Source organism: Misgurnus anguillicaudatus, chromosome 4 (assembly GCF_027580225.2).
Source record: "Misgurnus anguillicaudatus chromosome 4, ASM2758022v2, whole genome shotgun sequence".
Taxonomy (NCBI): domain Eukaryota; kingdom Metazoa; phylum Chordata; class Actinopteri; order Cypriniformes; family Cobitidae; genus Misgurnus; species Misgurnus anguillicaudatus.
This window is the reverse complement of record NC_073340.2, coordinates 33,426,729-33,440,365: the sequence shown is the minus strand read 5'-3', so window position 1 is coordinate 33,440,365 and position 13,637 is coordinate 33,426,729. Positions and strand designations below refer to the sequence as shown.

The window sequence follows — 13,637 nt, the reverse complement described above, 5'->3', positions numbered from 1 at the left end:
CTTCGAGTCGACTGATGATGTGTGCTGGATAGCAGACGAGGTTTTGCCGCTGTAATTGCTGGGAATGATTATAATGAGGGTTCGGGAAACTTAAGCAGAGACTCACTTATAATGATAAATAGCCTTGAGCCAGTCCTGGAAACATGCGGTCTAACCTCTCAACTACACCGGTCGCTGTTGACTTTCGGGTGAATCCTTCTCATTTTCTTTTCACTAAGCGTAATTCGAAACTGAATCTTTCTAACGTACTTTGCGGAGGGAGAAACGCACGCTTATATTATCACATCTGAAGTAGCCACCTCTCCTCGCAGTGTGAGCGAGCATCTCAAACGTTCTTTTCATGTGAGAGATTTAAAAAGCACACTCCCCTCGCCAGCAGAACGGCCTAGTGGCCGATAATCTTCTGTATTTAGAGATAACTTGTCAGATTTAATAAATGATAGTTATTTGCTGGATTTTTTTTAAGGTTTCAGAGCCGATGGCCCCTCCCTGGGGGCCCATGGGACGGGGGACGGCCAAGGCCCAGTGCTTCTCGCGGAGAGGCGCTGATGGCGTGTGCCCAATGTCCAGATCGCCATCCCGCGACCTCAAATTGGCGCGACCAGCACCATGTCCAATACAATCCCCACACTGTTTCCTAACCTAATCTCAGCGGTGTCATGCGACAGATTGCCACATTCGTAAAGATGGGAATGGAGGTTGGGTGGGAGGCTGGGAGGAGGTGGTTTACAAAAGATGGAAACTCTGTTTTTGAAAAGAAAAGAAATGGATATTTCTTCCAGCATCTCCAAAAGAGACAGCGTGCTGATCTGATTTACAAACTGCTCCTAATGGCAAACAAATGTTGTGGGTGTCTATTTGCGAATAAAGAAAAGAAAACCGCACAAATCTAGCCAACATCACAACACCGCAAACCAAAAGCGAGTTATAGTGCTTTTACAGCCTGAAATGGGCACATATGCTTTCCTAAACACACTGACACGGTGTTGACAGAATCGAATGGGGCGCTCATAAACACGAGGATGTAAAATAGACAAAAGGGGAAAAGAAAACCAAACACTTCAATTGAATTTAAAACATTCAAGAAGATCAAATAAAAACAAATGCTCAATTTAAAGCGATTTTAAAATTTAAATCTTTTTATCCTCTTTCCAAGCAGATCTGTTTTGAATCGTTTCACGGCATAAAGTTTGAGCAAAACAGGTTTTGGTGTGGAAATCGGCCGCATTCACAGAGGAAAGCGTCATGCACGCAGGACATGCATTCCAGGCAGTCCTTACTAAACCACAACTGATTCAATTTTCCCGGTTGTTATTCAAAAAGGAACGTGCACCCGCGCCTGGCTATTGTGTGACAGCACACCCTCTCCGACTGCCCCGGGTGAGTTTTAATGTGTGCGTCTGGATCACATTTTTACTTGTCGGTCGATAATTGCGCTTTATACATGCGAATATTTGTTGCGTGTGAATTCATGCGTGCATATGCATGTGCTCGTGTGTTGACAAGCTCAGCGGGGGTTTTCATATAGCTCAACAAAAGAGGAGTGTCGATGCTTTGTGCTCTCAATCAAATAAACGGGGATTTTTTAAAGCACATATGTCCCCTTCGGAGAGCCTCGTTTAGACCCTGTATATCTCCACCAGACGCGCGCACAATGAAACTAGCTGTTTAAGCAGAACTATCGTCTTGCGCTTTCTCTCTTACTTTTGCACGTGTCCTAATGCACTCGTTCTCACCCCCAAGTGAGCGTGTGGATATCGTCTCTCACCATAGACTGTTTGGAGCCGACCTCTTCCGGCTTTAGGGACCATGCAACATGTCTTACAACACAGCGAAGGGGGCACATGCTAACCCCCCCATCCTCACACACAGACCCACACATCACAAAGAAGGAAAACACACACGCAAGCAGTGGCCAAATCAAGTCTTGTCCAAATCTAATCTGGTCCCAAAACAAGATTTTGGGATATTTCAAAAAGTTACTAAATAAGAACAAGGATTGGCAGACAATTTCATACAAAGTGACTTACATTGTTTCATTAGTATGCGTGTTTTCTGGGGATCGAACCTATGACCTTTTAGGCATGCTAATGCATATTTATGACAATTTATGCATGCAATAAAAAAATTATATCATCATTATTATCAACATGTCGTTCCTGTAGCTCAGTGGTACAGCATTGTGTTAGCAGTCCCAAAAGGTCATGGGTTCAATCCAAGGTAAAGTATAGTCGCTTTGGATAAAAGCATCTCCTGAATGCATAAATGTAGTTGTAACGCAAATGTAAAAGCATCAGAACATGTTTTTTAAGGAACCAGAGAACGTGACATCAAGCTGTAAAACCTTATTTTTAAGTATACAAGGAGCAAATCACCAGATGTCTCGACACTTCACTCGGAGGACGTCGTCTAGAAAACTTTCCTCTGGATGTTGCATGGTGTCGGACATCTGCTAGGCCTTGACCCATTTCTATGTGTGAGCAATGTGTGGCGGCTCTAAGGTTTGGCTTTTTGACCGCCGTGGCTGTTTCTCATTTTCTATGTGAGAGCGAGTCGAGCGCTAGCTGCCAAGGGCAGGTTAAGCTCCCCGACTCTCTCCTCCTGTAGATCTGGCATCCCTTCAGTTCCTCGCATAAAAGGTGGCAATCTTCATTAAAACCTCTTACAGACAACTGTCAGTTATTCACAGTTAGAAAGAGCCAGCTGTTGTCACTCGCTCTCTCTCTCTCTCTTGATCCCTCTAGTGAGACGAAAGCCACCGGTTCATAACGGTGGGGTTTTGAAGCGCTGTCTGTTCTGAAGAGTTTCAAGGTGACTGTGTCATCCGCACTGCACGCGAAGGCATTTTTGTATATCATTATGTCGAAGAGACAAAAGAGCAATTAACAAATAATTACAAAAGATTTTTTGCTTTGGATTTCAAACAAGCCGGCATAAGGAGAACTTAAGTATGCTAATGACAAATCATTTGCATGCATCCAAACACTTTTTATGAAAACATCATTTTTGATATCTTTGGATGTGACCCAGTCTGTGAAAACACAGCTTAAGTCATTTTTGTGATATACAGTTTTCAACATAAAATCATCCTTCATACACTTTGTGAAAATATAACCTTGATATCTTTAATATTGACTGTGTACGGTCATGTCAAAGATTGAAATCAAACTTTGATGCTCATTATTAGATTATCAGACTTCAACCTGGATTTCACATATAGAGTCACATTTTAAAGGGACATTCCACTTTAAAAAAAAAATGTTCATTTTTTAGCTGCCCTAGAGTTAAACATTTGATATTTACCATTTTGGAATCCATTCAGCTGATCTCCAGTTTTAGCATAGCTTAGCACAATTCATTGAATCTGATTAGACCATTAGCATTGCGCTAAAGAATAACCAAAGAGTTTTGATATTTTTCCTATTTAAAACTTGACTCTTCTGTAGTTACACTGTGTAATAAGATCGACAAAAAATTAAAAGTTGTGATTTTCTAGGCAGATATGGTTAGGAACTATACTCTCATTCTGGCGTAATAATCAAGGACTTTGCAGCTGTAACATGGCTGCAGGAGGCACAATGATAATTTCAGCAGTCGGAAATAGACCCCTTAGTAACTTTCAATGGCAGGGGACTATTTTCGGGCAGTGCGTAATATCACTACGCCTGCTGCAGCCATGTTACAGCAGCAAAGTTCTTGATTATTACGCCAGAGAAAATCACAACTTTTAATTTTTCGTCGGTCTTAGTACACGATGTTACTACAGAAGAGTTAAGTTTAAAAATATCGAAACTCTTTGGTTATTTTTTTGCGCAATGCTAATGGTCTAATTAGATTCAATGGATTATGCTAAGCTATGCTAAAAGTGCTAGCGCCAGACCCGAAGATCAGCTGAATGTATTCAAAACGGTAAAAATCAAATGTTTAACTTAAAAAAAGTAAAATGTCCCTTTAATGCAACATGGATTAGGCATATACCTCTTAAACTGTCCAGCTACTAAAAGAAAATCAGAAGTGAATTGGGTAATTTATTCGACAATAGCAGCACCAATAAAACTGCTAGACTTGACCCAACCAATGCAATGACTTTGTGGGCGGGGTTATCTTTTTTGTATGACCAATGGCAGATGGAAAGAGTGTTTACAACTTGAAAACATTATATTTGCAATTTTGGGTTTCCCAAACGCGTCCGGGCCAGGATTTCGGGTTCGTGTTCCGGAAGTCGTATTTGTCGACTGCATACGTCATTACATTTTAAGGTAAGAATGTAACTATGATTGTATGTCTTATGTTTTTAACTGAATGGCGTAAGCGGTCAACAAATACGACTTCCGGAAGACGCACCGAAATCCTGGCCAGGATGCGTCCGGGAAGAATGGTACGTATGGTCACCCTGGTGAATGAACATCTTGCACAAAACCTTACACCTTACACCACACACTGATTTGCCCCAAACACAAACACTCCTGTGCCAAACCAAAACACCAACACACCTGCAAACATTCCCAGTATTAGGACAAACTTGTGTGACAGTATTGACACAGATATGAGCCAACTCATTGAAGGAGTAACATTTCATTCTCATCTACGCCTGACTCTTTCTCTCTCATGTTGGCAAAGCGGTTGCTGACGGTCTCATAAATAAGAAGTTGCGTTGCACACCTGTGTACCTGCAGCAGTGTGGCTGTTACCTGGCCAGTGAGATATATCTGCTGTCCACAGCCTCATTAATCAGCTCTAATGGAGCACCGCTGTGTGTGCCCGAACATAAACACACGTATACGTACTGTACATACACACCTCCTACTGCACCTACAAGACTGTTAAACACTTGCGCTATAGATACAAGGACTTTTCAAATAAAACATTCATACACTCACAAAGTCCGTTGAATGTCACCTGGACAAGGTAGGGTATAAATAAATAAAAATATTACTCTTGTGGCTGGAGGCAAGAACAGTAGTTCAACCGCCCTCGACCGTACCTCTCTCTCTTTCTCTCTCTCTATCTCTCTCTCTCAGGCTTGATTCAGATACACATGCATGCTGTAATCGTGGGAGGCAATTTTGCTTAAATGTAAACTTATAGATGAAATTTAGATGGTCTAAGTTAAAAGGGACATTTCACAAGACTTTTTAAAGATGTAAAATAAATCTTTGGTGTCTCTAGAGTACATATGTAAAGTTCTATCTCAAAGTATCATATAGATAATTTATTATAACATGTTAAATGACCACTTTGTAGGTGTGAGCAAAAATGTGCTGTTTTTGGGTGTGTCCTTTTAAATGCAAATGAGCTGATCTCTGCACTAACTGAAAGTGCCGTGGTTGGATAGTGTAAATTAAGAGGCGATATAATCCCCTTCTGACATCACAAGGGGAGCCAGATTTCAATGACCTAATTTTTTACATGCTTGCAGAGAATGGTTTACCAATACTAAGTTACTAGGTTGATTTTTTTCACATTTTCTATGTTGATAAAAGCACTGGGGACCAAATTATAGTCAGATTTTCATGATATGCCCCCTTTAACAGGCATTATTGTAATGCAAACTGAATTCACTTCGCTTACACACTGCAGACTTAAAATGTGGAACTGGTTTTCCTTGGAAAAAGCGGAGGAATTAACACTTAACACAGGCTTAATGACGCCTGCGAAAACCTGCCATTCAAGCGCATTGGTAAATAAACCTCTCTTTACAGGTGATCCAAATGTGTATCGCTCCAGACAAGCCTCTGTTCCAGCGCTGATATGTAATTAAAATCATCTCCAAAATTCTCCTCGACAGGACGGGCCCGAGCCAAAAATGTAAATGACATTAAGGGAGACAATGAATTGAATTTTGTTTAATGTCCCTTTCGCTGGTGCTAATTTACATAGCGCTTTTCCAACAAAAGCTCTGACCTTCTAAACGCTGGCATTTGCTCAGCCCGGAGAGCGGGCCTGCGTTGGGATGAGAGGGAGGAGATCTTTTTAAGTAGCCTGGTCGGAGAAGATACAAACAAAAGGCCAAAAAAATTTGAAATAACGGAGAGGACGACCGGTGTTTGTTTTTAAAGATTAAAAACCTGCAACAGGAGAATTTTACTTTAGCTAACAACGAACCATAATCCCTTTCGAAAAGGTTCTTCTATATTTAAAAAAAAAAGATTAATTAATGAATGTTTAGCTAAATCAGCACCGTGCCTAAATGCCAAGCCGTCCGAACAGGTGCAAAAGCCTTGGCAAAATGAGCCGTATAAACAGTCTTGCAACAAAACAGTGTACGCTGACAAAAAAAGTCAATCTCATGAATTATTTAGTATGGTGGGGGGTTGTCTGACAGAGGTCAGACCTTTGTGACCTTTGTGACAGGAAGTGAAAGGGAGATCGGTTGGCGAGGAAAGCCCTGATCGTTTGAGTCAGAGAGGTATTATTAGTATTGCCGGGTGATTCGGGGGAGGTAACTGATCTGACGCCCACCTCTTGACGTCGTTCACAAAAGCAGATGATGTTATGGGATATAACAGTGTATCTCTAAGACTCAATCTATCTTTAAAAAAACACTGAATAATCTATGGAGAAGCGGGGTTGGCTTGTGAAATATTTACAGACCCATCGAGGTTGAAATTTTGTAACAGCTGTGAAATACAACCAACTTTTTTCCTCTTGAAGAACCTAAAGCTGCACCAAAGTCCAAGAGAAATAGTATAAACAGATGTCTGGCTTGACTACAGGAAAATAGGACACATTTGGAATGATAAGTCTCCTAAACTCCATTGAAAATGCCAGAAGCGAGCCGGTGCCAGTTATTGTCCAAGCCCGTGCCAACGAGCAGTATGCCTGCCCCATGTGCCATCTGGGAATGTGGCTAAAAACGTTATTGATAATGGATCACCAGATCTTTTGGTCATGTTTAGCAGAATATTTTATCTATATATCTAAATCTATTCACTTCTGATCTACATCAAAAATGCTTGACTGAACATTTCCAATAATGTTGGCATTCCCTAAAACTCCCTCATGGAGTGTAACATTCCGCTTTCAACAAAACCAGGACAAGACATTTCTTCACAGGATTGGTTTTGTGATTACAAATTAGCTTGATATCATACACCCCACCTGCACTAACACTTCATTCATCCGAGTTTCATGTTTCCCTGCGTTTCGAGCTCCCCAACCGCCTTGTTCTCTAAGCGGCGGATACAATCGTCAGTTCGTGGTTGTGATATGCAGACAATGCAATAGGCTAATGAAGCACATCTGCTTTTGTGATCCGACAGAACGTATGAAAACTATCCTCTCGAGCCTTTCAGAAGCCTCACAATCACATGTTAGCTTTTTTATTCACCGTTTCAACCCACCACAATATCCCTCCTTTATACTCCGGCCTTCTTCGGAGAATCAGAGACGTTCTCCTTTTCCTCTTTTACTACTGTTACACATATTGTTCACCAGACTGAAGCACAAAGCGCCAAGACATCCGATCCATCCACCTCTATTTAGCCACGATACAAAGCCGAGCAATTTATGGGAAGAGCCAATGCGTTAAATATCAGCGAAACCCTGTTCAAGTAAAGTGAAGGCAAATACATACTTAAAGACTCCACTCGGAGAGAGAATCGACTCTGACTGCCTGAGATTCATTTCAGGATATGCTAAGAGGAAGTGATGGCTGTTTTATCTTCTATTCAGAAAACCAAAACAAATCCTCCGCCATGTCCTGCTCTTTTTTTCCCTCGCTCTCTTTTCTCTCTGTTGCGGTTGAGTTACACTGAGACCGTGAACGGCAGCCCTGTAACTAATTACCGTTCGCGCACTGTCACAACTCTTCAGTAAGTCTGTTTAAACAAGCTAATCATTTAATGCAAAGATAACCAGGGTGAATGCTATTGATTCACGCTCTCTGAAAGCGTGTTTACAAAAGATGTAAGGAATTCACACCCCTCTAAAAAAGGTTAAACGCAGGCAGCGTTCCAAACAAAGTGAGCTGCCTAGGCAGCATATTTATAGGCTTTCATGGGCTGAGGGATGACACGAGTAAAGTGAAAGAAATGCACAACTCATTGATGATCTCTATTTGTATGATGCAGTTGAGGAATGCTACATGTTTTGCATACAATTCAGGTCAATTTAAAATAACATGCACCCTTGGTAGGCAGCTGCCTATGTAGTAACGATTTAGTACAGAGAAGAAACTGATAAATAGCTGCAACATAAATCTAAAGTGATTTCCTCATAATTTGATTCACTTTTGGTATGCATCAGGGTTTCCAAAATTGCATGACAGACAACGGCGAGAAATACTCAGACCTCAAAACACAGTCCTTTTCCAATACATCACAAGCATGCACCGTGAGTGACAGCAACAACTGGTCACCGCTATTTGATTACTAATAAGAAAGATGTTCCCTGTGTCAGATACCAAGCATTCTCCGCTAAGCAAACAGCTATTTCAGCAAGTCAAACATTAGCATTGCTATCCACCGGTGGCACATATTTCGTTCCCGGCTTTAGCCGTCATCTCGCCTCCGATCTAATTTCTCACTCGGTGGACAGGGAAGTTCACAAACACGAGCAGGAAAGAGAAATAGACTCGTAGCTCTTTATGGCAACTGGCTGCAAGTTGGGCTCGTTCTAGCTCAGTACTCTCCGGAGAGGCCCGAACTCAAGCAGCCAGCGTTCGTTGTCGCATTTACAGTCTCAGCCTCGGGTCCGAGACCTGGCCTCCCTTAATCCACAAACGTTCTGCCACCGCAGGAATAATGAGTCTTGTGAAGTAAAAGTAACCTTGAGCCAGACCCACAAAGAGAAACATAAGCAGTAGGGGGAACAAGAAAGGACGTCAATTACGCACTCCACGGGAGCCGGTGTGTTTGAACACGCTTTCCCTAATGTGATCAACATGCAACCGCCAACAGCCAGCCCAGAAACATTACTCATTTCACACCAGCAGAAATGTAAAGATGCCTTTTTACCTCCAACATGCATACGCTGGTAGACAGAACACGCATTGCACTGTTTACAGGGTAGATAACAGAGATAGGGCTCTTGTTAACAAATAGGGATGAAAGAGTTGTGAATTTAAAGGCAAACACTCTCTAGATGTGGCAAACTCATCGCTGAGAGGGGAAGTCTTGAGGAAGCCGCTTCCCTGACAACTCACCAGCAATTACGTATTCCCTAAAGACACCCTCGGGTTTCCATGTCAACCCACCTGTGCGCCAAGACGCACAACAACACAGCAACCTGGGCAAAGCGCAGCTGGTGATGGGCCAGACTCTGGGCTGCACACAGAACGAGGCAGGAAGGAGATGGACTCTTACCTGTCGATGATGACGGGGTCTGAGGGGGTTTCGTTTCGGTTTCCACAGCTCTTTTTGTCACAACACCGACTGCAACAGACGGGAGAGAAAAGATATGAGGGAATCAGCAAGCAGCTTGCATGTGTCTTTCGTCTTCCACTTCAGTTTTATTCATCTGACACCTTCTCGCCCTTTTTTCTAGTTAACCACCGAGGTGTTGGCGGAGTTTCTGGCTACGCCCGGCGGAGTTAGTGGCTGATGCGGGTGGTGGGGTAAACACAGAGCCTGACGCTGTGGCTGAAGGAGGGAAAACAGCATGTTTTTGGTGTTTGTCTTAGTGCTGAGAGGAGGAGAGGGGGTGCCAGGAGGCTGGGAGGGGGGGAAAGCTCTCTCTCTCTCAGCCCCAGCTTTTGTTTACCTCTAATTGTCAAGCTGTTGTGTCTGGAGAGGATGCAAGATGCCACCTTCAACCAGGATTTCTGTGGGGCAATTATTAATTACCAGCTCAAAAAGCCTCCATCAGTCTTCTACGATGTGCCAATGCCTCCATTTTGAGGCCCTGAAGATGCTTCCATTATGGTTTCTTTAATTAATGTTAAAATTATAGAGCAAAAGAAAAAAAGTCATGCCTCTTGAATTTAAAGAAACCCACTTGTATAATGGTTACATGTCTAAGTGAGCTAAATTTACACCATATGGTATGGAAAACACGTAAAGCTCCTTAAAGCTGACAGCTAAAGTGATTAAGGTATGCCTGTGGACCTCCGCTTAAGACTGGGAGACGCATCTGTGCTGCTTTGACGCAAGCAACAGAGTGAGATGCGAGTAACTTTCTTCATCGTTAAATGATGCTCCATAAACTCCCAAAGTTTGAAGCGTTATTACCTTGAGCTCATAGCTCTGATTTTATTAATGGTGTAGGGTGCGGTAAGAGTGACGTGACCTTTACGCATGTTACTGGTTCTTTGCCCATTCTGTGGAAAATGGATTGCTTATGTCTTTGCGCGACTGATTATTTCCTAAAAAAGTTATTAAATATAGTGTAGTAGTACATTTTGACTTTTAAAAATAACCCCAGCATAACGACTATACGATTATCCAAAAATATACTCTGTGGCATGTGCGTAAAATCAAAATAGATAAAGTACGCGCGGTTAAATTGCTGAGGTTGAACATCTAGTTTCCAAAAAGGCCTGCGCGCACACGTCTCAGTTTCATCCGCCTATGTGTGTGCGCGTGTTTTTCAATTCGTTCCGTAGTGCACTACGTCCAGTCAAATCATTCAAAAGCCCGATGTCAATCGTGGCGTTCTCATTTGCGCATTTGAAGTGGAACTTCTTACACTTACAACACAGTCGGAAAAGCAAGCAGTAAATCATTACGCATAAGCCGTCTGACAATTCTGAACATTTGAATTCTTTTCAGCGTATATCCAGGCCAGATCTATTCAGAGATGCATTGATTTTCTGTAAGGTTGGCGCTCTGGGGCTCTGGATGGGCCTACATCATGTGCATAATGCATTTATGAAAACATGACAAGATATCTAGCTGATAAAATAAAAGATCACAGTCAAATTTATAATTATCTGAAAACTTGTTTTTCTTACCTGCACATGATTTCGTGAGTGAGAAGAACTCGGCACATTTCTGGGTTTTTGTCTTGCCCTTCATAAATAATTGCCTTGAAATCAAAGTGAGAGTGAAGATATTTTAACAGGTGAATTAAAAGATAACATTATCAACATATTAAATATCAAAGTGTATTTCTCGTTGAAGATGAAAAAATGCGCTCTTAAAATAAACCTAAACATTTTGGTTTTATGACACAGTTAAGGCTGGTGAATTAGAAAATATAAAACACACAAAAAATTATTTTACCCCACATACACTGAAAAACAGTGTTTTATCAGTAAATAAATAAACATGCCCACATACTAAATAGAGATAACCTTTGAGTTATTAATTTGCTTAAATAAATGTGATGTTTGAAATGAATATCGGAATATCAACACTTGGCCGGTCATTGCGATGACAAATTATAGCACATGCATATCACTTTAGAAATGAAGAGTCGCATATGCTTCTGTTTAGATCTTTGCGGTGTTTATTTGTGCAATGATAATAGAAATCACATAGATCTCGCTTCTCCGACGCAGATGGTCGCGGTAAATAATACCCATAACCGTACACATCAACGCGGTTATAATCTGCAGATATTTAGGGGTAAAGTGCTAATGGGCAATCTGTTGTTTATTTTGAGCCGCTAACAATGATTTTTCTTTAGATAAAAAGCGATGTCGGGGGGTACGGTTGAGTAATTTTTGAGCATTGGCTTTAACAGATGGCGTTTGGAGCTGTAGGTGCACACGGGCCTTGGTGCTTTTTGCGCGTTCTGTCTCTCTCTCTCTTTCTCTCTCTCTTCCTTTCACTCTCTCCCTCCCTCCCTGTTTCCCCTTTCTCCCGTTATGATGTACTGTGCAAGAGCGCACTCCAACGCACCCCACGGACCCCACAGAAGGACGCGTTGGAGTGCGCACTTGCACAGTACATGATTACAAACATAAATCCTTTTATTATATATAAAAAATGTTATTCATCCCTGAATATACATGCACTGTTGTATAGACATAAAACTGAAAATGCATGCGAAATGTAAGTAAATAAACACTTGGTGCAGGCTACATATCCACAATATATGACCAATTATTTAAAAAGTATACTGGCAATAAAGTCACTGTTCAGTTTTAATATGCCTCCCATGTTAAATCAAGCATTCTTTTGTAATTCTATAATGAATCATATTAGTATCACTGCACATGCAGCATATGTACATGATTTTAAACACTTAAACACAAATCAAATAATTGCAAGAAAATAAAATGCGCACTGGCTAAAATTGATCAAGGCGCCGGCGGTCTGTCTTAGACGTTATTTGATGTGACTTTGCTATCTATATTGCCCTGATTTATTTTCCTGCCTCACACAGAAAATATACGGAAATCCATAAAGTGGCTGTTCAGCGCCATTGACTGTTTGATCATGTTCAGCCCCATTCAGAGGCGGCTCAGATAAAACCATATTTTCCTGTGATGCCAAAAGACAGATAAACTACAGATAAAGAGAGCCTGAAAATTAAACTAAACACCGCCCTGTTCTTCACTGTGAGATGGTTAAATGGACAAAGAAAACGAACAAAGTGATTTTAGAGAACATCCGAATACAATATGAACTGAAGTGTATCTCTTACGCCTGAAGCTTTATTTTTTATGTCTTTAACCAGATCGGATTACAGGCGCAACAAAAGTGACAGTATTCATGTGTGACAGCGCGAATTATGTGACACGCTAAATATAGGCTAATTAATAATTATTAAATCGTCAAATAAAAAATATATTTTTTATATTTTTAATGAATCCATATAAAATATAAATGTAAACATATTCAGTGTGCACTACAAAAATATGTTTAAATCAAATGCAATTTTAAATGTGCCAAATGTACCCGCATGACCATGAGCTGTATATTGTCTCAATAAAACATTTTGATTCTAACAGCCAAATTGAACTTGAAATAAAGCGCAATATTTTGACATCATATTTTAGAATAAGATATTAATATAGCCCAAAAGAAACAAATGTAAGCAAATAATAATAAAAAAACAGGCGTCCATGCACGTGGACTTTTATATTATTATACAGAAACCTTAACTCCTCATTTTACCATTATCCCCTAAAATGTCTTATTAGACATTTATTAGACATTTACTTATTAGAAACATGTATTACACCAGAAAATGATATGTGTAATTTGTCTAAAACGCGTGTGTCATATATGTTGTGCCCTCCACTATTGCATTAATTTGCAATAAATTATCAAGCAGCTACACGCGCAAAGTCTGTAGATTATAAGAGAACATCGCGGTAATGTAATTCACATTAAATTAAATCAGCTAAATAACCTTCTCCCATTAATCAGTGCAGCCGAAAATAGAGGCACGGCAACGCTTTACTTCTCAATGTCCATAGTACACACATTACAACTAAATATAATTAGTTACGGCAGCAATAACAATAAAAAATGTTAAGCTCTGCAGAATACATTTTAAGGACGCATGTATTTCATTATTCGGTATTTACTCATAAAAACATCTAACCAAAAGCACGTGTAAAAGAAGCTTACAATGACAACACAGATTATAAATAACTAAACACACACACACATACGAGAAATGAAATTCAAGTTCTTACCTGTTTTGTCATGGAATCGATTAACCGAACATAAAGATCCTGTTCTGTTCTGACGCCTGTGGGAAATTATTTTTTGGTTTTTCAATGTGTGATTTTTTTTTGTGAA

General features: G+C 40.6%; 1 protein-coding gene across 16 annotated transcripts in view; it reads right to left on the bottom strand.

The window, feature by feature from the left end:
* Nucleotides 1-13,637, bottom strand: part of ebf3a (EBF transcription factor 3a) — a 94,617-nt gene that overhangs the window by 77,620 nt on the left and 3,360 nt on the right. For all 16 annotated transcript variants that reach the window (XM_055176662.2, XM_055176663.2, XM_055176653.2 and 13 more), the window contains exons 4-6: nucleotides 13,532-13,587; nucleotides 10,892-10,965; nucleotides 9,306-9,374 (exon numbers count right to left, since the gene is read on the bottom strand). In XM_055176662.2, the coding sequence (XP_055032637.1) occupies nucleotides 9,306-9,374; nucleotides 10,892-10,965; nucleotides 13,532-13,587 (199 nt within the window). The remainder of the gene's footprint in view (nucleotides 1-9,305; nucleotides 9,375-10,891; nucleotides 10,966-13,531; nucleotides 13,588-13,637) is intronic.